This window comes from Oncorhynchus keta, chromosome 27, assembly GCF_023373465.1.
Source record: "Oncorhynchus keta strain PuntledgeMale-10-30-2019 chromosome 27, Oket_V2, whole genome shotgun sequence".
Taxonomy (NCBI): Eukaryota; Metazoa; Chordata; class Actinopteri; order Salmoniformes; family Salmonidae; genus Oncorhynchus; species Oncorhynchus keta.
This window is the reverse complement of record NC_068447.1, coordinates 36,419,099-36,443,330: the sequence shown is the minus strand read 5'-3', so window position 1 is coordinate 36,443,330 and position 24,232 is coordinate 36,419,099. Positions and strand designations below refer to the sequence as shown.

At 42.2% G+C, this 24,232-nt stretch overlaps 3 protein-coding genes across 8 annotated transcripts; 2 read left to right on the top strand and 1 right to left on the bottom strand.

Moving 5' to 3' along the window:
- Window positions 1-5,065: 5,065 nt before the first annotated feature.
- LOC118359903 (double-strand-break repair protein rad21 homolog) lies at window positions 5,066-12,352 on the top strand. 5 transcript variants are annotated; one of them, XM_052482268.1, is made up of 14 exons: window positions 5,067-5,358; window positions 5,636-5,839; window positions 6,104-6,233; window positions 6,354-6,453; window positions 6,634-6,737; window positions 6,915-7,043; window positions 7,215-7,319; window positions 8,205-8,324; window positions 8,559-8,788; window positions 9,045-9,132; window positions 9,309-9,448; window positions 9,581-9,694; window positions 11,186-11,263; window positions 11,560-12,352. In XM_052482268.1, the coding sequence occupies exons 2-14, from the start codon at window positions 5,693-5,695 to the stop codon at window positions 11,740-11,742; spliced, it is 1,668 nt and encodes a 555-aa protein (XP_052338228.1). In that variant the 5' UTR covers window positions 5,067-5,358; window positions 5,636-5,692; the 3' UTR covers window positions 11,743-12,352. The 5 variants fall into 5 exon arrangements, with proteins under 5 accessions (XP_035594706.1, XP_052338228.1, XP_035594704.1 ...); XM_035738811.2 differs by having other exon boundaries at window positions 5,067-5,372; XM_035738812.2 differs by having other exon boundaries at window positions 5,069-5,360; window positions 7,254-7,319; window positions 11,560-12,343.
- A 281-nt stretch (window positions 12,353-12,633) lies between these two features.
- On the top strand, window positions 12,634-22,382 carry LOC118359901 (syntaphilin-like). 2 transcript variants are annotated; one of them, XM_035738808.2, is made up of 5 exons: window positions 12,634-13,031; window positions 15,542-15,646; window positions 15,875-15,994; window positions 16,413-16,562; window positions 19,004-22,382. In XM_035738808.2, the coding sequence occupies exons 1-5, from the start codon at window positions 12,994-12,996 to the stop codon at window positions 20,274-20,276; spliced, it is 1,686 nt and encodes a 561-aa protein (XP_035594701.1). In that variant the 5' UTR covers window positions 12,634-12,993; the 3' UTR covers window positions 20,277-22,382. The 2 variants fall into 2 exon arrangements, with proteins under 2 accessions (XP_035594701.1, XP_052338227.1); XM_052482267.1 differs by lacking the exon at window positions 12,634-13,031 and having other exon boundaries at window positions 14,923-15,646.
- LOC118359902 (peptidyl-prolyl cis-trans isomerase FKBP1A-like) lies at window positions 21,884-24,173 on the bottom strand. The gene is made up of 5 exons (XM_035738809.2): window positions 24,033-24,173; window positions 23,883-23,930; window positions 23,278-23,390; window positions 22,822-22,997; window positions 21,884-22,628 (listed from the first exon to the last, which is right to left on the bottom strand). The coding sequence occupies exons 1-4, from the start codon at window positions 24,067-24,069 to the stop codon at window positions 22,869-22,871; spliced, it is 327 nt and encodes a 108-aa protein (XP_035594702.1). The 5' UTR covers window positions 24,070-24,173; the 3' UTR covers window positions 21,884-22,628; window positions 22,822-22,868.
- Window positions 24,174-24,232: the final 59 nt, after the last annotated feature.

Here is a 24,232-nt window from a genome sequence, read left to right as displayed (position 1 = left end):
GGCACTTCTAATTTTGGGGGAATGTACCAGCTCCTTTATAAAAAATAAAGTAGCCTATCGCTTGCCCAGATTCACACACGGAGGCAAAACAGGTTGATCAAAGCAGAATGAAGGCGGAATATTCCTTGAATAGCAATGGTGAGTGGGCATTCATTTCCTGATTCCGCTTTGTTCAATCTGATTTGCAGCTAGTCTGTGAATCTGTGAGTGACAGTATTGTATAATTTTTTAAATGTATTTATTTTTCTCCTTTATTTAACCAGGTAGGCTAGTTGAGAACAAGTTCTCAGTTGCAACTGCAACCTGGCCAAGATAAAGCAAAGCAGTTCAACATACAACAAAGTTACACATGGGATATACAAACATACAATCAATAATAATAATAATACAGTAGAAAAATCTACATACAGCATGTGCAAATGAGGTAGGATAAGAGAGGTAAGGCAATAAATAGGCCATGGTGGCGAAGTAATTACAATATAGCAATTAAAGCTTGGAATGGTAGAATGTGCAGAAGATGAATGTGCAAGTAGAGATACTGGGGTGCAAACGAGCAAGATAAATAAATACAGTATGGGGATGAGGTAGATTGGATGGGCTATTTACAGATGAGCTATGTATAGGTGCAGTGATCTGTGAGCTGCTCTGACATCTGATGAGGGAGATAAAGAGTGGGAGGTAAGAGTCTCCGGCTTTAGTGATTTTTGCAGTTCGTTCCAGTCATTGACAGCAGAGAACTGGAAGGAGAGGCGGCCAAAATAACAATTTGCTTTGGGGGTGACCAGTGAGATACACCTGCTGGAACGCGTGCTACGGATGGGTGCTGCTATGGTGACCAGTGAGCTGAGATTTACATTTACATTTAAGTCATTTAGCAGACGCTCTTATCCAGAGCGACTTACAAATTGGTGCATTCACCTTATGACATCCAGTGGAACAGCCACTTTACGATAGTGCATCTAAATCTTTTAAGGGGGGTGAGAAGGATTACTTTATCCTATCCTAGGTATTCCTTAAAGAGGTGGGGTTTCAGGTGTCTCCGGAAGGTGGTGATTGACTCCGCTGTCCTGGCGTCGTGAGGGAGTTTGTTCCACCATTGGGGGCCAGAGCAGCGAACAGTTTTGACTGGGCTGAGCGGGAACTGTACTTCCTCAGTGGTAGGGAGGCGAGCAGGCCAGAGGTGGATGAACGCAGTGCCCTTGTTTGGGTGTAGGGCCTGATCAGAGCCTGGAGGTACTGAGGTGCCGTTCCCCTCACAGCTCCGTAGGCAAGCACCATGGTCTTGTAGCGGATGCGAGCTTCAACTGGAAGCCAGTGGAGAGAGCGGAGGAGCGGGGTGACGTGAGAGAACTTGGGAAGGTTGAACACCAGACGGGCTGCGGCGTTCTGGAAGAGTTGGAGGGGTTTAATGGCACAGGCAGGGAACCCAGCCAACAGCGAGTTGCAGTAATCCAGACGGGAGATGACAAGTGCCTGGATTAGGACCTGCTGAGATAAGGCGGGGCATTACCTAGCAGAGACTTGTAGATGACCTGGAGAAATGGCATCATGCGCTGTTCCAAGTTGTCAAATGAGGGTTTGTAAGGTCATGAAAAGTAATGGAAATTAGTTTCATAATTGTTGTTCATGTAATTCATGAAAGAACACTTTTAAATATGATCAATCAATTAAAAAACGAAATTTCAGCTGAATCTGAATGACTCTTCAGTGCATGTCTGTGGTGCTGCGTGCCAGTGTGAGTGGGCCGTTGCCCGAGGAGAGAGAGCACAACATTTCAGCAGCCGGTATAAAATAATGACACAGAGTAACTAGATCATCAATTCAAAATATAACTAGTGAGATAACTGCTACAAGTTAACTACAGCCAACTAAGCATTCATTTTGTTGTTGCCATTCCACCGGCACTGTAGAGATGAAATAAATCTGCATCATAGGAAAGATGCGATTCCTACCTTATCCATTTGATCCCTGATTTATTGAATGAGGGAATCATTTTAGAAAGACAATTATTTGGTTGTAATGTTAAAGACAAGCCTGCACAACCAGGAGCTCTCCAGATGGAAGGTTTACCACATGTTGACAAGATGTGACTAACAGTGCAGTTATATGTGGGGGACTAAGTGCCTTGATTAAGGGCACAGTGGCAGGAGGTGGCAGGTCTACATGGGATCAGACACAGCAGATTTCCAGTGTCAATAATGCGTTCTTTTTCATGTAGGCTATAATAATAGTCATGAAAATGTGGTTAAAAGTCATGGAGAAGTCATGGAGAAGTCATGGAGAAGTCATGGAGAAGTCATGGAAAATGCGTATAAACCGTTAACAGTGAATTAGAGGTCTCTAAAGCATAATGAGATTTGTGAATTTTGGTGAACAGAGTCTAATGGACCGACTTCGAAAAAGAAAGCACCTGCACTTCTTTAAACCCAAGTCAAGCACCGTTCATATCAGTGTGCATGATTCATGCCACAATTACCAATTTGTAAGTCGCTCTGGATAAGAGCGTCTGCTAAATGACTTAAATGTAAATGTAAATTAAGTTGCAAAATTACAATTAAAATCGAAAATGGTTCATTTAAAATTTGAAATGGTAAAGAGAAATTGTAAATAAACATGGTAAATGTAAAAATCCAAATGGTAAACAGAAAAATGTAATGTGCAAAGAGAATTTGAAAGTGTCTGTTGTCATTTTACCACTAACCAATTAAGCATTTTCTCTTTTTAATTTTAATTTTCATCGTGCATGCAAATAGCTTCTTTGAGGTGTGAGCCAGGAGAGCAACACCACACCCCCATGTGGTGGTACATTTTAGCTATGTCAGGCTCTCTGTACATTGATTTGACTAGCGTAACCAACACACAGGGTGCTAACTCAGGTCTCCTACGCACCAGAAAAACATAGCCCTGCAAAGCTGAAGCTTAGGCATTGACTCAGGGAGCCAATGCTACTCTTCAGGTATCAGGCAAGGTTAGGCCTACTCATCATATATGTGTGGTAACTGAACCACCTCAGTTACAATTCACCATCCTTAAACCTCCTCCTCCTCACAGATACCCATCTGAGCCATAGCACAAATATGACTGACAGGGTTCAAATAAGGGTTGTCTTGCACATCAGAAGAGCACATTATCAAATCAAATACAATTTTATTTGTCACATACACATGGTTAGCACCATGCCTTAAACAATGCAGTAATAACCAACAAGTAATCTAACTAACAATTCCAAAACTACTATCTTATACACACAAGTGTAGTAAAGAATATGTACATAAAGATATATGAATGAGTGATGGTACAGAGCGGCATATAGTAGATGGTATCGAGTACAGTATATACATATGAGATGAGTATGTAAACAAAGTATAGAGTACAGTATATACGTATACATATAAGATGTAGCTAAATGCGTTTGTGCTTCTAAACAATGCAGTAATAACCAACAAGTAATCTAACTAACAATTCCAAAACTACTATCTTATACACACAAGTGTAATAATGTAGGGTATGTAAACATTATATTAGGTAGCATTGTTTAAAGTGGCTAGTGATATATTTTACATCATTTCCCATCAATTCCACCCAAAGTGGCTGGAGTTGAATCAGTGTGTTGGCAGCAGCCACTCAATGTTAGTGGTGGCTGTTTAGCAGTCTGATGGCCGTGAGATAGAAGCTGTTTTTCAGTCTCTCGGTCCCAGCTTTGATGCACCTGTACTGACCTCGCCTTCTGGATGATAGCGGGGTGAACAGGCAGTGGCTCGGGTTGTTGATGTCCTTGATGATCTTTATGGCCTTCCTGTAACATCGGGTGGTGTAGGTGTCCTGGAGGGCAGGTAGTTTGCCCCCGGTGAAGCGTTGTGCAGACCTCACTACCCTCTGGAGAGCCTTACGTTTGTGGGCGGAGCAGTTGCCGTACCAGGCGGTGATACAGCCCGCCAGGATGCTCTCGATTGTGCATCTGTAGAAGTTTGTGAGTGCTTTTGGTGACAAGCCGAATTTCTTCAGCCTCCTGAGGTTGAAGAGGCGCTGCTGCGCCTTCTTCACAATGCTGTCTGTGTGGGTGGACCAATTCAGTTTGTCTGTGATGTGTATGCCGAGGAACTTAAAACTTTGCAACCCTCTCCACTACTGTTCCATCGATGTGGATAGGGGGGTGTTCCCTCTGCTGTTTCCTGAAGTCCACAATCATCTCCTTATTTTTTTTGACGTTGAGTGTGAGGTTATTTTCCTGACACCACACTCCGGGGGCCCTCACCTCCTCCCTGTAGGCTGTCTCGTCGTTGTTGGTAATCAAGCCTACCACTGTTGTGTCGTCCGCAAACTTCATGATTGAGTTGGAGGCGTGCGTGGCCACGCAGTTGTGGGTGAACAGGGAGTACAGGAGAGGGCTCAGAACGCACCCTTGTGGGGCCCCAGTGTTGAGGATCAGCGGGGTGGAGATGTTGACAAGCTTGGAGGGTACTATGGTGTTAAATGTCGAGCTGTAGTCGACTAAACCAAAGCCTATAGCCAATGCAACTCTTCAGGTATCAGGCAAGGTTACTCATCATATGAACAATAAACCAGGAGGAATGCATATATTATGAGTAACTGCCTAGTGTTGAGTATCTTTGCCTGAGACCCAACAATTTGTATTGGCTCTCCAAGCTAAACTGCCCAGGCTTTGGATTAGTAGGCTAAGATGTTCTTCTGGTGTAGAGTACACCAGGTTTGAACCCTGTCAGTTACACTAGTCTAAAATCAATGCACAGAGAGAGTGGGTTAGGGTTGGCAAGGATGTATCACTGCATGGTGGTGTTGCTCTCCTGGTTCTAGCCTCTATGAACAATTTGCATGCACTTTGAAAATGTAAATTAAAAGAGAACGCTCAATTGGGTAGTTGGGAAATGAAAATGAAAACAGCACATTCCCATATTACATTTACTATTTTCTGTTGAACCATTTGCCATTTTCTGTTTATCATTTTTATTTCGAATGTCAGATGCCATATTTGGTTTTGATTTGAATAACAATTTCATTGTGGCATGAATCATGCGCACTGATATGAAAACATAAACGCATGTATCATTTTCACATTCCTATTTAACGGTTAAGTATAGCATTTTCGAACTGGCACTGGTCACCCTCCATACAATCAAGCATAAATACACACAGGTACTGTGTTTGATAAAGAGGTTGAAACCTCACCGAACCATGCTGTAGCTATATTGATAGCTATCACTTTGCTTGAGGCCGGTTGCTCCACTCGCGTGCCAAACTGGTGCCGAATGAGCGGGCTAATATCGTTATCTCGCGCCATCGCTACCTAGCTTTTCAGCGTGTTTACCACCTTCAAACAGGCTTACTTTGGACTTAAACGTGTGAGTATCAAGGTATTGTATCTTATCTGAAAACGGGGCTAACGTTGTTCAGAAATTGAACTTTTTTTATTCAGCTACAGTAAGTAGCTGGTTAATTAAGTTGCTAGCTGACCATATAGCAACGTCAAAAGGTTAGCTGTAGCTCGTTGTCAACGACGCTTTCGAGAAAGTGGCGCGTTTTCATAGTCGAATGCTTGTTGAAACAAATACTTTGCAAGTGAATTGTGCCATATCAGATTAACCAACTTGTTGTTCTTATCAAACAACCCCCGCAGTTATCAACAGGTCGAGGACTAAGTTAAGTTAGGTGATAGACCACCAAGGCTTTCACCATGATGTTCTATACTCAGCTCTTCACATCCAAGCGCGGGCCTCTGGCCAAAATTTGGTTGGCAGCTCATTGGGAGCGGAAAATCACCAAAACTCATGTGTTTGAATGCAATTTGGAGAGCACCGTCAAAGACATAATCTCCCCACAGGTAAGCTAAACTTTGTTCTGTCTGCAAAAGTGTACAAACAATGGGATGAAATGTGTTTGCCACTGTTTTAACGTTTGTTAGGCCGATGTTAGCTCACCATCATGTACTCTTGTTGTCTCCTTCAATGCTTTTTTTTGTCTCAATGTCTGTGAAAAAATATCTGATACCGGTGGCCACACAATGAGCACATCACTGATGAAATGACTGATATAACTTAGATCTGTCTCTGCTTGTCTCTCTCTGCTTGTGTGCAATCATTTTCAGATAAAGATCGGCTTACGAACTTCTGGCCACCTACTTCTGGGAATAGTGAGGATATACTTCAGAAAAGCCAAATATCTCCTTGCTGATTGCAATGACGCTGTTGTCAAAATCAAAGTGGCCTTCAGACCAGGTTAGCCAGGTATCCGTTTTGTGTGGTCAATGTCAACATTTTAATGACAGTAACTCCATGTTATTCTGATCATTGGAAGAATATATCAAATGATACATTTATTTCTGTTGTCACCATCAGGACAGACTGACATGCCTGCTGAGGCACTGGAGGCCACACTTAAAGCAATCACGTTAATGGAGGATTTCACTGACTTTGATTCCCAGCTACCAGATGCAAAGTACTTTTGTTTTTCTTTCTCTCTCTCCTCATTTCACCCGCTCACATTCAAAGCAAAAAGATATTCACCCAATACTCAATTTAGGCTAGTTTCAGTAGATCATGGGGGTGTGGATGCTTCACATCACAATATTTGTATCAAAAAGTAATTTGTTATGTTCTCTCCTCTCTCTGACCCTAGTGCCATAGGTGTTGTGGACCATTTTTCACTGAATCAGTGCCGAACAGAGGACATCACCCTCAAAGAGGATTTTGGAAATAGCTTTCTCATATTTGAGGACTTTGGTAAGTGTTAGGGTTACTACTCCACAGTACCTGCCTGTTTCTCCCTCAAAGTTAGTTTACCCTCACTTTCAAAACTCTAGTTTTATCTTGCCTTCTCGCCATAGCCGACGTTTATCTCCTTCACTCACACTGCTGTCAATAACTTTCTCTGACTTACTCTGTATCAAAACATTTTAGGTGATGAGACCCAGTCTCACCAAGGGGGCATGTTAGATGTGAGTTTCCTAAGCCTGGCCCAGCAAGGAGATGCTTTTGGCGATGAGGACACAGGCTTGGACATCCTGGGTGACGTCCTTACAGGGTTAGGTAGATTACTTTCTAAATGTTTTCCGTTACTCCCCAACCCTGCATCCTGACCTGGACTCTTAGGAGCAGTTTCACTTTAAGATAACATATCGGTTCCACATCTGAACACATCAACAATGTTCAAATGCAAACCTAGACAACGTCTCAAATTCCTTTTCAAATCCTGTGTAGACTGTCTAGCCAGTTCCAGTGAGCATGCTGTTTTGACAGATTTTTTCGAAGCCGAACAAGAAAATATGTTGCCGGAGACTGCTATGATGGATGTTAACCAAGAAGGTAATTTTGTGTTTATTTTGCTTCTGTCTTTTAGGAAACTTCTAACCCTGTCTAAATATTCAGTATAACTGTAGATATTGGTATGAAGGTGTCTCCATCTGTATGAGACCACATTTCTACCACAGATAGAACAACAAGACAGATATTTCACCACATGTATAAGTGTGAAGCATCCACTTGGTGTTTCCACTCACTACCAAATATGGTAGTGAGAGGAAGCCCAGTGGCCGGCAGTGGGAGAAGATGGAACGAGATGGATTTTGGCCGACATTCTGCTAATTATCTCATCGATGAAACATTTGATCTCAATACAGTTTTCTGTTCCCAAAACTACAATCTTTTATGAACAGAGTGGACTAAGTTTTGTAGACTTTACCCTTTGCCAAAGTAAAAAATAAATAAAGTGTTGTTTAGGAGTGCAAAGACTAATTGAATTATTGCACACACGCACTTCAGAGTAGGCGTTCCCCAACGTAAATATGCAAATGCAGGCTAGAACGCGCCATTAGGATCTCGCTAGCTTATGCTTGGCTCTGTCCACCTCCTTGCCTGTTCTGCCCGCTATGGCTCCTTTGTTCCCACTTGAAACGACAGGCTGTGATCTTTCTTGGTTTAATTATAAAAATCTTTGGTTCTACTTTGTGCAAGTGTTGAAGTGCTCTGGCAGCAAGTGGCAGTGCATACTGGAAAATTATCCTTTCATTATTCAGGTGCCATTTTCAATTTGCTGTTAACTTTGCAGCAAGTAAATTTGATTTTTCCGGTGCTGGAACTTTTCCCAAAATGGGGTGCTTCATCGTTATTACATTATACAGTATAATATTAATCCATTGTATGCTGTCCATGTCTACTTTATGGTATGCCCTTCATTCCAAAACCTTGCAGGTCGTCCAGAAAGCTCTACTACATCTGCACCCATGGAGGAGGATCACCCTGTCCTGAATGAGACAACTCTGTTGGGCAATGAGAAGGAGGGCTTCGCTCTGGAGCCTGTCACTGTTACGCGTAACTATTTAGCTGCCTGACACGCAACATCTTTACACCCCAACATGGCCATTCTCATAAATGCATTTACTGTCCTTCAAACACACAGTTATCTAACTGGGCACAACCTCTATCACACATCAAAGCCATAAGTAACATAATATCCTGTTACTTATTACCTGCGGTGGAAACTTGTGTGAGAAGCATAGATAAGCCATTGGAGTTAAACCTTCTGTTTGCCTTCCGCTTCCTTAGCAACCTTAGAGAGGAGGAAGGGGAAGAGGAGAAGGAGACTGGTGGTGGACCAGGCCAAGGAGCTGTCCAACCAGGCCATCAGGGAGCAACTCTCTGACTACTCAGATCTCACTGCCCCACTGGACATCGCCCCGCCTACCCGCCATCTCATGCAATGGAAAGAGAGTGGTGGGGTGGACAGGCTCTTCAGTCACCTCTGTGCCCCTGTCATTCATCCACACCTGCAACAGGTAAGCAGGGTCTGAAATTAACATCTGTCCCATCAGTCAAATGTAGGTTGACATATTTACCTGTAATGTTTATCTCATCTGTTCCATAAAGAAATACAGGTTCAGCTTAAGAATGTTGTTCCACCTAATTCATACCTATAATAGATACATATTGTATTCCACACTTAAGTGAGGAAATTTAATTCACATCTGTAACCAGTAATGTATAGCAGCGGTGCATTTTGGTTCAACAACTGCCCCCATTCTGTCTCTGCAGCTCTATTCCAGGGATGTGTTCCGTGTGAAAACAGGTGGAGTTGTCAATGAAGATGACATTGAAGAGATGAGAGAGGAGAGACATGAGGGTAGGAGGTCATATTTACAGAGAGCAACACCATGTTATAGAAATTATCGTCTGAGAACATTACACTAGCCATTACATTAAATGAAATTGAGGGAATTAAAGTGCCCCCGGACCCCATTACCTTGGAACTGTTATGTTTCCTATTTGGGTTTATACATTTTATGTGTCTCTGTACAGTGGAAACAGATGTAAGCGCCTTGCTCAGTGTCCTGCATGAGACCATGGATCCTGAGAGAATTGGACACAATGTGGAACTCACTCCTCTGCACCACTATGGGAATGACAACCCACCTGAATACCTCTGGGACGCAGTACATGTAAAGAGCTCAACATGAACACAAAATATTCATATAACCTTTATTCAACAAGGTTATCCTATTGTCTATCTTTGTCTGACAACTTTTCTTGATTCCTCTTTCTCATTTCCCCCTCTTTTTCTTGTCTCTCAGGATGGGAGCAGGTTGGAGGTCTCTCAACCTGAGCTCCCGTCTGAGGATTCCATGTATCTTCATCCTTCTGGAATGGAAAGGGAAACTCCATCGACTGTACCACGGAACACACAGGTGCTTTCACATGCTTTGAATACACCCACAGACGCGCATATACACTACCAGTCAAATGTTTTAGAACACCTACTCATTCAAAGATTTCTTTTATTTTTACTATTTTCTACATTGTATGGAATCATGAATCCTGTTGTAACCAAAAAAAGTGGAAACAAATCTAAATATTTGAGATTTGAGATTTTTCAAATAGCCACCCTTTGTCTTGATGACAGCTTTGTACCAGATTCAGGAGGTAGAATGCATTTCCATTAGCAAGTGTGCCTTCTTAAAAGTTAATTTGACATGAAGGTCAGTCAATACGGAACATTTCAAGAACTATAAAAGTTTCTTTAAGTGCAGTTGCAAAAACCATCAAGTGCTATGATGAAACTGGCTCTCACAGGAAAGGAAGATCCAGAGTTAACTCTGCTGCAGCGGATAACTTCACCAGCCTCAGAAATTGCAGCCCAAATAAATGCTTCAGAGTTCAAGTAACAGACATCTCAACATCAACTGTTCAGAGACTGCGTGAATCAGGCCTTCGTGGTCTAATTGCTGCAAAGAAACCACTACTAAAGGACACCAATAAGAAGAGACCTGCTTGGGCCAAGAAACACGAGCAATGGACATTAGACCGGTGGAAATCTGTCCTTTGGTCTGATGAATCCAAATTTGAAATGTTTGATTCTAACCGCAGTGTCTTTGTGAGTAGGTGAACGGATGATCTCCGCATGTGTGGTTCCCACCGTGAAGCGTGGAGGAGGAGTTGTGTGGGGGTACTTTGCTGGCCTCCACAATCACCTGACCTCAACCCAATTGAGATGGTTTAGGATGAGTTGGACTGCAGAATGAAGGGAAAGCAGCCAACAAGTGTTCGGTATATGTGGGAACTCCTTCAAGACTGAAGCATACTGTGAGAGAAACCCAATACTTTTTTGGAGTGTTCTGCAATGGCCAAGTCAATCGCCTGACCTGAATCCAGTTGAGCATGCATTTCACTTGCTGAAGGCAAAACTGAAGGTGAAAGGCCCCAAGAACAAGCAGGAACTGAAGACAGCTGCAGTAAAGACCTGGCAGAGCATCACCAGGGAGGAAACCCAGCATCTGGTGATGTCTATGGGTTCTAGACTTCAGGCAGTCATTGACTGCAAAAGATTTGCAACCAAGTATTAAAATTCACAATTTAATTTATGATTATGTTTAGTTGTTTTGAGACCCGAAAATGATATATTAAAATGGTTGTAATTCCTACACGGTTCATACAATAATTTTGACAAAACCCTTAAATTAAAGATGAGAGTACACTTTAAGCACGTCTTGATTGTTTCCTTTGAAATCCATTGTGGTAGCATACAGAGCCCAAATTATGCAGATTGTGTCACTGTCATAATACTTTTGGACCTGACTGTATATACACACACACTTGCGCGCACTTACACACACACACGGTCATCATGAGTGCGGTGTGACGTATGGTACACTCTAATGTGTTGCTATCTCAAACTACAGTCTATGGTGGACAGCCAGGATGACTTGGAAGAGAAGAGGATGACCTGCCGAGCACAGAAACTACTAAATGCTCTCAAAGTAAGAACCTGATACCCCTATGCAGCAGGGCATCCATTCTTACAGTTAGTCAGCTTGTTAGCTCGATTACGATCTGACCCAGAAATCCTCAGTCACTGAGGACAGGGATATTAAAGAGGATTGGGCAGGATTAGGGGACAATCAGTGGAAATGAAATTGCTGTGATTGTGTGTTGTGTTATAACAAACGGATGGGATTTTCCCTTATCTGACATTTATCCTTCATATAAAACAGAAACTGACCTATCCCTGAGACAAAATGTTCATGTTCTATGTTGTCCTGACATCCCTGAACAGATTCAGAGCAGCAACGCCATGTTCAGCCTGAAGACTCTGTGTGAGAGGAACAGTCGCTCCCAGGCCGCAGCCACCTTCTTCTGCCTTCTGGTGCTGAAGAAACAACAGGCCCTCGACCTGCACCAAAGCGAGCCTTACGCTGACATTATGGCCACTCCTGGACCCAGGTTCTATGAGACGTAGAGTAGGACTCGTAGTGGAGGAAGGAGGAGGAGGTTTTGATATTAAGACACCTTGTTCATAGACTCACTGCTCTGTCAACAACTGCACAAGCTCTGTAGTGGTCTTGACACCCTCATCAAATGTGGACCTTAGGAGGGTAGCTGATTGAGAACTGAATACACCAATAAATATAATTTTGATAAAAGTGACCAAACTGGGTTGTGACATAAAGCACTTACAAGCACTACTGAGATAGTTATGGTACCTCAATGTATCTCCCAGGGTCCAAACCCGAGTTAGTTACTCATTCCCTTTATGAGAAAACAAGGCTTGCTTACAAGACATTATTTGGACAGAGTTATCGTCTGATTTGGGACACAGTAAAAGTTTATGAATGTTCTGTTATTTTGTTCAGGTGCTTTACTTGTTTGAGTAATATGGTTTGTTATTTATTATGCTGACAGACTACGATTTTTTTAGATTGACCAATTTCAGTAATAAGGGTGGTTTTGGTAGTGTTTTTAACTTTAGCTATTTTTTTAACTTGTTACTGTGTTTTTATTCTTAAAGCTATGTAAATATACCCAGTAAATCGTATTTAATGATAAGAGCCTTAATTAATGTGTAAAGTCTCAATTAAAAGAAGTACAAATTCACCATAGGATGAACTAATACTTGTATGTGTAATGCTGATACAATGGCAAGGATTTTAATGAGTCTGTTGAATTTTACATGCCTACATCACTGTTGCCCTGATCATGTTATTGTCCCTTATGCCCTTGCCACTTGTAAATAGACTGCCTAACAAGCTTTTATCTCAGACCATCCCCAGCAATGGTAGGTGTTAGATAATTGCCGAATGATGCGGCATGATCCACTGTCTCTTTAAGAGAATCCGTTGCAGTGTAGTCCTACGCAATTGCCTCTGTTCACTTCATGGCCGGCTCGGCATGGATTCTCATCAGCAGCACAGCATCCATGTACAGATCAATGCCACTAGTGACCGTTCACACGCATTCCACCAGAAGTCCTGCGGGGACCAATTCTACTCCAGGATGTAGGACTATTTATCGGTCTGGCAAATATGGTACCATAAATGTTGGGAATCGTGTCATCTTTACTGTATTGTTATGTCAGAGATCACAGTCGGGTAATCGCTGCATGAGAGGAGGCTTGTATTATATCCCCTATCAGTTGCCTATGTAGGGCACAGCCTGGACGTAATTAGTTTGTCAGCTATTCCTGCCTCATCCTGAAGATTCAAAACATTGGATGGGATGTTTAGGTTCACCGGAATATGATGTTGGCTGGTAGGATGTTGTTTTTAGATTTATACTGGCATATAATCTATAGTAGACTAGTATTTGTTTTCTAACATTTCCATGTATGTTGCACGGAGCTGAAACTGATATTTCGCATGTCTTTCAGCTCCTTGTCAATTCGTCAACATTGCGCGCGGCTTTATTATCGAAAAAAATATTGTGAAGGGAATATTCAGTTTGTTCAAGGACGAAACCACAGCGCTCTTTGCCCTTTGGCATTCTACAGATGATGTAAAGCACTATGTTCAACTTTATTCGGTAATTTCACGAAAACTAGGTAGCCTACTACGGACATAGGCCTATTACTGCATGTTAATCAAATGATCGTATACGGCGTACATGCAACCTGTTAATTCACCATCCTACAGTTATGCCGCCTGATGCTCACTATTACGTAAGAAGTACATTGCGTGTCCCCACCACCTGTTGCACAGGGGCCCCTCAATCATTATCCAAGGGTACTTACTGTAGGGTAGGCCCTGCCTCTGCCACTTTCCCGTGTTGCTCAAATGCACTCTGTCCTCAACTGTCCCATTGACACAGTGACTACAGACACCGATATAACATAACATATCACAGGTATGCTGCTTTTGTATATTCGCTGCTTTGTGCTCAGCAGGATTTTTTGCTTTGATCATACTTTTTTTGCTCCCTTATTGTTTGAGATTGTTTTTAATATTTGATAGTACAGCAAAGCTATGCTGCTCAGCTCAGTCACAGCCACAGAAGTGCTGATGAGGCAATCCTGTTTTGCACAGCACCTTTTAAAATATGTCCCTGTCCCAGTTGGGCTGTCATAGTTTTGTAATTTCCTTTGCTGTTTGGGTCTCTTCGTGGGATTTTGATATATGTTTAGTCCCATCTGTCTGTGGTTACCGGGGATGGCGTGTGCAGCAGTGAGATGGCGATGAACTCACAGAATCCCCTGTGCCTTTCCTGGTCTGCCTTGTGAAAGGCTTCTTTATCTGTTGAAGAGCTCCTGATAGCCGGACTGGTTTACTCATCAATGGTCTCCTAACAGGCAGGGCCACAACAAACCGTCAACATACTTAATTATTTTATGTTGAATATGTTTTTTAATGCACCATATGAGTGCATCCCACTGGACACACCACATAATTTCAATGTGTAAATGTGGGTACTATTTGGTTGAGACGTTGATCAATGAGATTTCAACCTTTATTCACCCACTCAAAAGTTTGTTGATATGCGGATGTGTTATCACTATGCTTTCAACCATCTAAAAGGCACAACTAAATTCCAATGGAAAAACAATGTCAGATGTTTTGCTTTATTTTGTCATCTAAATGTATTATCTGCGCTTTCAACCATTTTAAAAGCACAACAAAGTTCAAATGGGAATACAATGTCAGATATTTTGAATTTATACAACAATTTATTCAAGATTCTATGCAGATTATTACATCAATTGTGAAGATCTCCACAGACCTGTGACCTTTGCATGCAATCTTGAACATGTACGCTTTCTATGATTACATACGAAGTCATTTATAGTTACATTAGGCTAACCTAAACATGTGGCCAAGAATGTGTTACTCATTTTAAGGTTGAATAAATACTGTTACATTCGTTTGTAAAATGGCCTTGACTTTAGGCTTTTTACTGTATTGTAACGACCCTGGGTTTATAACCGCGGATATCGACTGTGCTCACGAGCTTGCTTTTGCAGCACAGTTGATAGTGCGCCGGACCTCGGGCTAGAGGGTCGAGGGTTCGAGACCTGCTCCCTGCCTGTTTCATTACAGTATTTACAAAAATAGTATTGAATTGTTTTTGGTTGACGCAGAATAGTTTCATCTGAGCCACTGGCTTAATCCTATTCTTTAACTTTTATTTTGGGTTTAGTTGTAGACGTGAATCCAACATATCATATTTTTTTAACTTGTCGACAAGTTAATAGGCTATTTATTGTATTGAAAAAGTGATATTGAGTTGTGAAAATGAAATGAAAACGTTAATGAAAACGTTAATGTTGAATTCACATCTCCATCTCAACCAATAATCAAACTTAAATAACAGGACTAAATCAAATCAAACTTTATTTAAAGTACATTTGTGGATTAATTTGATTTAGTGCTGTTCTTTAAATTATATTTTTGGTTGAGCTGGAGATGTGAATCCAACATATCAATTTGTAGACAAACTGGAATTAAAGCCAGACTAAGTGTCACAGATAGAACTATCCACACAGAAGATACATCTCCTTAAAATGCTCATTTGGTTGTGTTGACAACAAATTAATAATGTATATGTTGCATTCACGTCTTCATCTCAACCAAAAATCTAAGTGATTTAACCACTATGTGCCCTGTGGGATGACATAGGACTATGTCCTTGCCCTGAGATTAAAAGTGGTATCTGGTAGGCAGAGGAAATGTCCACAAAATGTATTGCTTTTCCACAGTAGTTTTTAACAGATTACCTCCTGACTACATCCATTCTGTTTTCTCTATGTTTATACATAATGTATTATGCAGTCCATCTTTGAGCCATCTTCCTAGTTTTCCTCTTGGAGCCAGCAGCAGGTGGTCCACACCCATGTCACTCCCTCAAAGCCGGAAGCCCTCTGCAGGACAGCGCAGGTAATGCTGCCCCCTTCTCTCTATATGGTATTTTTGCTACTGTGTGAAAGTGATGATGTATGAAAATGATGGCACCAAGAAGTACACACATACTAGGGTAATTTAGTGCCACATGTATAGTGGGTGAGTTGTTGGAAACAATGCATTGATTTAGTTTGTTTTCTTGATGTTAGTGACTGAAGATAAGTCCAATCAATATGTAACATTAACATTGCCTCTCTGTTACAGGCGGCCAGTGGCCACTAGCAGTGGGCGCCATTCCTATAGCGATGCCTCCAATGCCAACACTTACCCCGGCAGGGCTAGTGAGGGTAGTCCTACAGCCCGGACATATCCTGGCACACCTAAGTAAAACAGAGCATCTGTACATCAAATGCAAGACATATGCAAACATAATTTTGTTTTAAGAATAGTTTTTTTTAGGTCGAGGCCAAAATATCATGCAATAAAGATGATTCAGAAGAAAACAGCGAATGTTTTTAGAATAAGGTGCAGCATCGGCCCTGCAATAAAAGGACAAATAAAAAATGTAATGTAGTCTTGAGATTCATAATTTATTATGAAAATCGAAAGGTGCCGAGCTTGCATAAAAATCCCACTGACATCTACTCATAAGATATAAAGCAGGCTGCTCACCTCAGTGAAAACTAATTCCTCTTCCTCAGCCTCTCTTATGATGACAGTTCTTTACAGTTCATTATCTGACCATCTGATGCATAACTGATAATCACTATAAACTCTCCTTCACACCCCTATGCAAACCCAGGCATCAGGTGAAGCATGCAACCTGCAGTGATAACCATGGGATTTGGCCCCCCACACCAGAGCAGTACCTCACCCCGCTGCAGCAGAAGGAGGTGTGTATCAGACACCTGCGAGCCAGGCTGAGGGAGAATGTCCAGAGGCTGCAGCACAGGTGAGTCTGAAGGGATGCGTCGTGACAAAGAAGCAGAATAGTGGCTAACTTGTTTAAAAATACCATATTGTAGATATCATAGAAGTGTCTCTTCCACAACCTAGCTGCTTGTATTCAACCACATTATGATTACAAAAATAGCAACATCAATAACGGTCTAGCATTTCACTACAGAAACTGGCCTGGGATAGTATTTCTAAGAATTCTCTATTGCCTCTATCACCTTTTAAATCTGGATTCCTTCATGGACTACTGTATTTATTATGGATCCCCATTACTCTTTCTGGGGTCCAGCAAAAGTAGGCCTTTTATTGTAAATAAGAATTTGTTCTTAACTGACTTGCCTGGTTAAATAAAGGTTAAATAAGAAAATAAAAAAAATAGTGCATATGTTATCGTGTGTGTGTGTGTGTGTGTGTGTGTGTGTGTGTGTGTGTGTGTGTGTGTGTGTGTGTGTGTGTGTGTGTGTGTGTGTGTGTGTGTGTGTGTGTGTGTGTGTGTGTGTGTGTGTGTGTGTGTGTGTGTGTAACGGATGTGAAACGGCTAGCTTAGTTAGCGGTGTGCGCTAAATAGCGTTTCAATCGGTTACGTCACTTGCTCTGAGACCTTGAAGTAGTAGTTCCCCTTGCTCTGCAAGGGCCGCGGCTTTTGTGGAGCGATGGGTAACGATGCTTCGAGGGTGACTGTTGTCGTTGTGTGCAGAAGGTCCCTGGTTTGCGCCCGGGTATGGGCAAGGGGACGGTTTAAAATTATACTGTTACATGTGTGTGTGTGTGTGCCTATGTTTGCGTTACTTCACAGTCCCCGCTGTTCCATATAAGGTGTTTTTTTATCAGTTGTTTAAATCTAATTTTACTGCTTGCATCAGTTACTTGAGGTGGAATAGAGTTCCATGTAGTCATGGCTCTATGTAGTACTGTCTGTTCTGGACTTGGGGACTGTGAAGAGACATCTTGTGGCATGTCTTGTGGGGTATGCATGGGTGTCCGAGCTGTGCGCCAGTAGTTCAAATGGACAGCTTGGTGGATTGAACATTTCAATACCTCTCATAAATACAAGTAGTGATGATGTCAATCTATCCTCTACTTTGAGCCAGGAGAGATTAACATGTATATTATTAATATTGTCTCTCTGTGTACATCCAAGGGCCATTTGTGCTGTACTGTTCTGAGCCAATTGCAATTTTCTTAAGTCCCTTTTTGTGGCACCTGACCACACGACTGAACAGTAGTCCAGGTGCGACAACTAGGGCCTGTAGGACCTGCCTTGTTGACAGTGCTGTTAACAAGGCAGAGCGGCGCTTTATTATGGGCAGACTTCTCCCCATCTTACCTACTGTTGTATCAATATGTTTTGACCATGACCTTGTACAATCCAGGGTTACTCCAAGCAGTTTAGTCACCTCAAGTTTTCAATTTCCACATTATTTATTACAAGATTTAGTTGGGGTTTAGAATTTAGTAAATGATTTGTCCCAAATACAATGCTTTCAGTTTTAGGACTAACTTATTCCTTGCCAGCCACTCTGAAACTAAGTCCAACTCTTTGTCAAGTGTTGCAGTCATTTCAGTCGCTGTAGTAGCTGACATGTATAGTGTTGAGTCATCCACATGCATAGACACACTTTACTCAAAGCCAGTGGCATGTCATTAGAAAAGATTGAAAAAAGTAAGGGGCATAGACGGCTGCCCTGGAAAATTCTTGATTCTACCTGGATTATGTTGGAGAAGCTTCCATTAAAGAACACCTTCTGTGTTCTGTTAGACAGGTAACTCTTTATCCACAATATAGCAGGGGGGTAAAGCCATAACACATCCTTTTTTTTCCAGCAGCAGACTATGATCGATAATATCAAAAGCCGCTCTGAAGTCTAACAAAACAGCCCCCACAATCTTTTTATCATCAATTTCTCTCAACCAATCATCAGTCATTTGTGTAAGTGCTGTGCTTGTTGAATGTCCTTCCCTATAAGCATGCCGAAAGTTTGTTGTCAATTTGTTTACTGTAAAATATCATTGTATCTGGTCAAATACTATTTTGGGGGGTTGAAACTGCCACGTCTGTTTGGGATATTACAACAATAAACAACTGCAAACAACAAACACTGTTTTTTCCCCCTCCCCCACCTGACATCATTGTATGTGCGATAGAACAGCAGAATATGTACTGCCATTTTTTTACCACACTGCTCGACGCACCTCACCTCAGTTTTGTCCACAAAACATTTCGCTACACTCGCACTAACATCTGCTAACCATGTGTATGTGACAAATAAAATTTTATTTGATTTGAAAACAATAACTAAAGTGCTGGGGTGGACAGTGGTGCTCTTTCCCCTAATGCAGATTCCATCTTTAAGGAGTACCACATATTGATTCTCTGCCCTAGGTAGCCCTCATACTCTCAACCTCTCTTTTTCTCTCTATTTCCCTCTCTCTCAGGGACAGTGAGATAGCTGAGATGAAGACCCAGCTGTGTCGGATGCAGGAGGACTGGATAGTGGAAGAGTGTCACCGTGTCGAGGCCCAGCTGGCTCTGAAGCAGGCGCGCAGGGAGATCCAGCACCTGCACGAGGTCGTGGAGACAGTACGATCAAACCTCGGCACCCCAGAAAAAGCCCCCTATGACAAAAAGCCATACCTCTCACCGCAGAGACCCCGGCCTACAAAGTCCCGCTCCTGTGGGTGCTCCCCAGCCAGCACCCTGAGCCGCAGCACCGCCTACACCCGGCTGAGCAGTGAGGCCCTCTATGTGGACCGTAATGGAAACACCCCAGGGCCTGACCTGCGTGCAGCGGCACAAGTAGAAAGGGGGCGGACCCACCTGCTTCTGGAGGCGGCCCTTCTGTCAGAGCAGCAAACCCCGTCTGGCCCCGCCCTGGTCCACGGCCCCTCCTCTACCATGCCACGCTCCTCCACCTACGAGAGGCTGTGCAGTGGAGGGGCTGTGCTGCCCGTCTCCCACTCCTGCCAATCCCTGAGTAACAGCTGCAGGTGCAGTGGACACACCTACCTCCCCCATCACCACCTCTTCCTTCACCTCCCCAAGGAGGAGCCCTCGGCTGCAGTGGCGGCGGCTGCTGCTATCCCCGTGAGGGAGGCAAAACCGGAGGTCCGATCCCAGGCCTGCAGCCCCACCATGACCTGGGTCTCAGAGGAAGGAGGGGGAGAGGAGCTGAGCATCATCTCTCTGGCAACAACCAACATCACCCCAGCCTATTCAGAGCAACAGCTGTTCCCTCCCTCCTTGTCTTCCTCCCCTCCTCCCCAGCTCTCCTACAACCTAGATCCACTGTCTCCAGATGGCCATGTGGAGATGACAATGATGCCAACAGTGGCCCAAACCTGCCAGCCCAAGCCTGGGCCAATGTTGTCACCAGAGAGGCAAGGAGGTGTGACAGGGGTGGAGGATGAAGAGAAGGGTAAAGCTGTTGAGGCTGTTGAAGTTGACGGTGAAAACGTTGTGGGAGGGGAAGAGGGGGTGGACGGTGCTCCACAGCGGAACTTCTGGAGCCGATACTTCCTGGTGGACCTATTGGCAGTGGCCATGCCGGTGGTGCCAACAGTGGCCTGGCTGTGTCATAGGGCCCCGCGGGAGGTCATGCCTGTGTACCACATCGGTTCTCTGCTACGGGGTTGCTGCGCTGTGGCCCTTCACTCTCTGCGACGCGGGGGACGTGGCCCCACAAGCATGAATGGGGCGTCCAATATCTGACAACTTTACTCCTTAGCCCCCTGACTTCCCTCACAGCAACCATGCAACCCCAACCTCTAACGAGTCACAGCCAGAACAGCAATCAGACTTTGATTTTGACTTGAACTTATATTGCTTTTTATTCTCCACCCACCACATCTGATTTGAGGACGACCTTGAGATTTACATGATTTGTCTGTTAGATTTGTAATAATGCCTAACTATCTAGGAAATCAAATGCAATAGTGATTTGATGGGGAATGCGTGAGCCTGCGTGAACTTTTTGCCACTGGTCTACAGTGGCTCCCATGACTGCACAACTCATTGCATGTAAACCTGAGAAATGTTCAACCCTTTGCTATTAACTCACCTTAAACAGAACCTTCAAATACACACCTGCTACAATTGAACCTCGAACACTTTGACGTACTGTATTCTCCGTGAATCTTCTCGTTGTCTTTGAAATTGGGGTGAACATTGTTCACCTTGTTAAACATCAGCAACATTTTATTTTAGAGCTAAGTCAATGAGGGACCTGAGTGAGAGTTCAAGTTGAATGTTTTTGAAAAAAGAATTTTCTCAAGAAAATAGAGAAAAGTTATGTTATGTTTGCACAACGAATGGGAGATTGGGAATCTATTACTTTTCAGGGATCAAACATTTATCTTCTGGTTTCATTAATTGTATTAATAGTCCAAGGATAAGAGTAAAATTCTGAACAAGTCTAGCACTGTCACTATCCATGTCTAAATGCTGAAAGCAAGTACAATGCCAGCTATGTATGTATTTGTTGGAAATACATGTTGAATTTCAACATTTACAATATTAGGAAATTATCAATTATTTTCAAAAGGATAGATATTTCTTTCAAACATTGCACATTTTTCCACTTGTAGGACTATACTACTTTACGTTTCATCAAACATTAACCATGCAAGTCTACTTTTGAGCCACATTTTGCCGCTAATGCTACAGTGATAGATTCTCAATTATTCAAATTCAGAAGTCAAAAGCAATAAGAAAAAGCTATGAAGTCTTTACAAGGATTGGTCAAATTGCACAAAAAAGCTGTAGAATACAAAGTGTAAATAGACCTGGATGTATTTCTTCTTCCCTTTGAAAATAAACTGAAAGTTGCCTTTGTCAGTTTGTCATCTATTGAAGTCTGCTTCGGGAGATTTAGACACATGGGAATCAATATGAAATAAAAACATTTGAAGTCTCTTTTTGACATTGTTAGAACATATCCAAAGCTCTTAATGAGGAATATAATACATTTTTATTAACCAATGGGGTGAGAGTTGACTCATTGGGGAGGGGGGCAATTTTACATATCCATAGTTTGCTGATCTTCCTGACAATGTGTGCTGTGGTACTGGGTATGAAAAACATTTATCACAGATCAAGTTTTGCTATTAGAACAAAGGTTTTCAATTTTGCATTCCCTTGTGATTACTAATGGTTTTCAAACATGTCCTTAGCACTTCTCAGAGCATCACTAGAATTGGTCTACAGTGGAGAACCATTTCTCAGATACTGCACAACAGAATAAAAACAGTGACTCAAGTAACATTTAATGTAGACATTTTTTCTATCCTATATATCCTATTTAAAAAAACACAATATCATGGTGTTAAAGGATATTTTTTATTCAAACACACCATAGGAAATTGACCCATTTTGTTGCTTGAGAGGAAACTATACTTGTCAGCATACTCTGCGAGTTCTGTACTATAATAATGACCTTTAATTACGCATTTATATATGTATATATATATATATATATATGGTCTTGCCAACAGTGTGCCATGCTATTCAGTGTTTCATACAGAAAGTTGATGCAACTGAAAAAAATCTACATCAAAACATCACTAATATTAATTTAAGTCAACTTCTGTAATCCAAATGACATTACCTGATCCATTTAGGTAGTCTTTTTAAAATATTTTTAAATCACTTATGTCCACATTTTCAAAAAAGTTTCTAAAGCAAGGCCACTCACAGAGCCACAAGAAATAGATCAAATTTAATGTGTGTAATGATACTTTATCCCAAATGTTGCCAGTACCTACCCCTGATGGCAGGCATGACTTACAAATTTGAAGTAAAAAAAATAAGAAAAAAAAACAATAACATAAACATACATAACAGAATAAAATGACATGATATCTGAAATGTATGGCCTATGACTTGTTAGGGTGTCCTACGACAAGCTAGATCAAGGATAAGGTATTAAGCAAGCGACAAAAACACATTTGAATCTAAATGGAAAGGAGAGTGAAGTGCTGAAGCTATTAGACAGTCTTTTACAGGAGTCAAGTGCATTAATCTTCCTTTAGCCTTTTCCTCCATGTTCCCGAGATAGGAGTCAACCTGCAGAGGGGGACAGGGATAGTTCTGTGGTTAACAGGAGATGCGACAGAGGGGATTATGGGAGATGAGCACCAAAGCTTGTTACACACATTCTAATGAGCTCTTAAGCTCTTACCACTGTAATCTACTCTGTAGTTAAACACCAACAGTGGAGCGCAATTATTGTAGACGATTTTGTGTAGAATTCTCTCACCCTGAAAATCTGAGTGGAATTAAACACGTAACAAGTGCACACAGGCTTCACTCCAGGCCCATCAGCTCCACATCAAAGATCAGTGTAGAGTTGGGTGGGATGATGCCAGGGTGCCCTTTGCTGCCATAGGCGAAGTCCGGCGTGCAGGTCAGGGTCGCCCTCTGGCCCACGCTCATCTGAAACAAAATATGTCCTATTTTGAAGATGTCATTCAATAACATAACCCTCCCATTGTGTCCTTACTAACCCCTTTTTGTTTTCTCCAAACGAATGAAACAAATGGTTTAATCATTCCATTTACATTTTAGTCATTTAGCAGACACTCTTATCCAGAGTGGTTCACGACTTACAGTAGTGAGGGCATACATTTTTCGTACTGGTCCCCCGTGGTAATTGAACCCTGCATTACAAACGTCATGCTCTACCAACTGGGCCACACACCCAGGAGAACCTTACCTGGCCAACCCCCTCCTCCCAGCCACGGATCACCTCCTGCTTGCCAATCTTGAATTTGAAAGGCTTGCCTCTGTCCCGGGATGAGTCGAACTTGGTTCCATCAGTCAGTGAGCCTGCGTGCAATAGAGTATTGAAAGAAAGTCATAGATCGGTGTAGCGAACGTTACTTGCATTTTTGTCCCCTCACAAAAACTGTAGCTAGTTACCGTTTGATAGCACCCATATCAAATCCCCTGGATAAATAAATATCCACAGTAAACTGATAAAGCTATTGCACAATGGAAAGTTGGTTAACACCAGTCTTAATGAATTATCACTGGTTTTCAGCAGAAAACTGTCAAGCTATAAGCTAGTGTTAGCTAGCTAGTTTAGTTAGGGTGTGTAGGTAGCCATTATAGCTAACTAACTAGCTACTCGTCGTAGAAAAACGACTTACTTTTAATTAGATAAGAAAATGGTGTGGCAATTGTTACGTAGTTTATCAGACTATATCAGCTTTGCATATTAGATTGTCCAACAAATACCACAACACTTATGTTGCCGACGCAAGTAGAAAACTGACAATAGCTAGCTAAGCTAACCAGCTAGCTTGCTCGCTGACTTACCGACATAATGCACAACGCATGTCTGCCCTTTTTTGGGAAATGTCTGGCCTAAAAGATTGAAGAAAGGGTGAGAATTAGCCAGGCCTTATGTAAACAAATTTAGCTATATCCACTTAACCAATTTAATCATATTTGCTGTTTGTTCCATACCATCACCCGGGGTTATGGTCTCGATTTCTACTCCCATTTTCGCTCTCCGACGCACAAAACTGTAAGCGGAACTGGAAGTCCAAGGGTGTAATCATTAGTCCAAACAGTTTCAAAACGTTCGGTTTTGCAACTAAAACGGGAGTTTCTATTGGATATATTAAGGTAGATCCCGCCCCCTTTTGTTCTGTTTAATAAACGTT

Excerpts from the sequence above, each read along its gene's own strand:
- LOC118359903 (XM_052482268.1), top strand. The coding sequence starts at position 5,693 with ATGATGTTCTATACTCAGCTCTTCACATCCAAGCGCGGGCCTCTGGCC. Across the intron at positions 6,738-6,914 it reads TCTCATATTTGAGGACTTTG|GTGATGAGACCCAGTCTCAC; the intron begins GTAAGTGTTAGG and ends AAAACATTTTAG. Across the intron at positions 8,789-9,044 it reads TTCATCCACACCTGCAACAG|CTCTATTCCAGGGATGTGTT; the intron begins GTAAGCAGGGTC and ends CTGTCTCTGCAG.
- LOC118359901 (XM_052482267.1), top strand. The coding sequence starts at position 15,450 with ATGTATTGCTTTTCCACAGTAGTTTTTAACAGATTACCTCCTGACTAC. Across the intron at positions 15,647-15,874 it reads CCCTCTGCAGGACAGCGCAG|GCGGCCAGTGGCCACTAGCA; the intron begins GTAATGCTGCCC and ends TCTCTGTTACAG. Across the intron at positions 15,995-16,412 it reads ACATATCCTGGCACACCTAA|GCATCAGGTGAAGCATGCAA; the intron begins GTAAAACAGAGC and ends ATGCAAACCCAG.
- LOC118359902 (XM_035738809.2), bottom strand. The coding sequence starts at position 24,069 with ATGGGAGTAGAAATCGAGACCATAACCCCGGGTGATG. Across the intron at positions 23,931-24,032 it reads GACCATAACCCCGGGTGATG|GCCAGACATTTCCCAAAAAA; the intron begins GTATGGAACAAA and ends TCAATCTTTTAG. Across the intron at positions 22,998-23,277 it reads GGGAGGAGGGGGTTGGCCAG|ATGAGCGTGGGCCAGAGGGC; the intron begins GTAAGGTTCTCC and ends ATTTTGTTTCAG.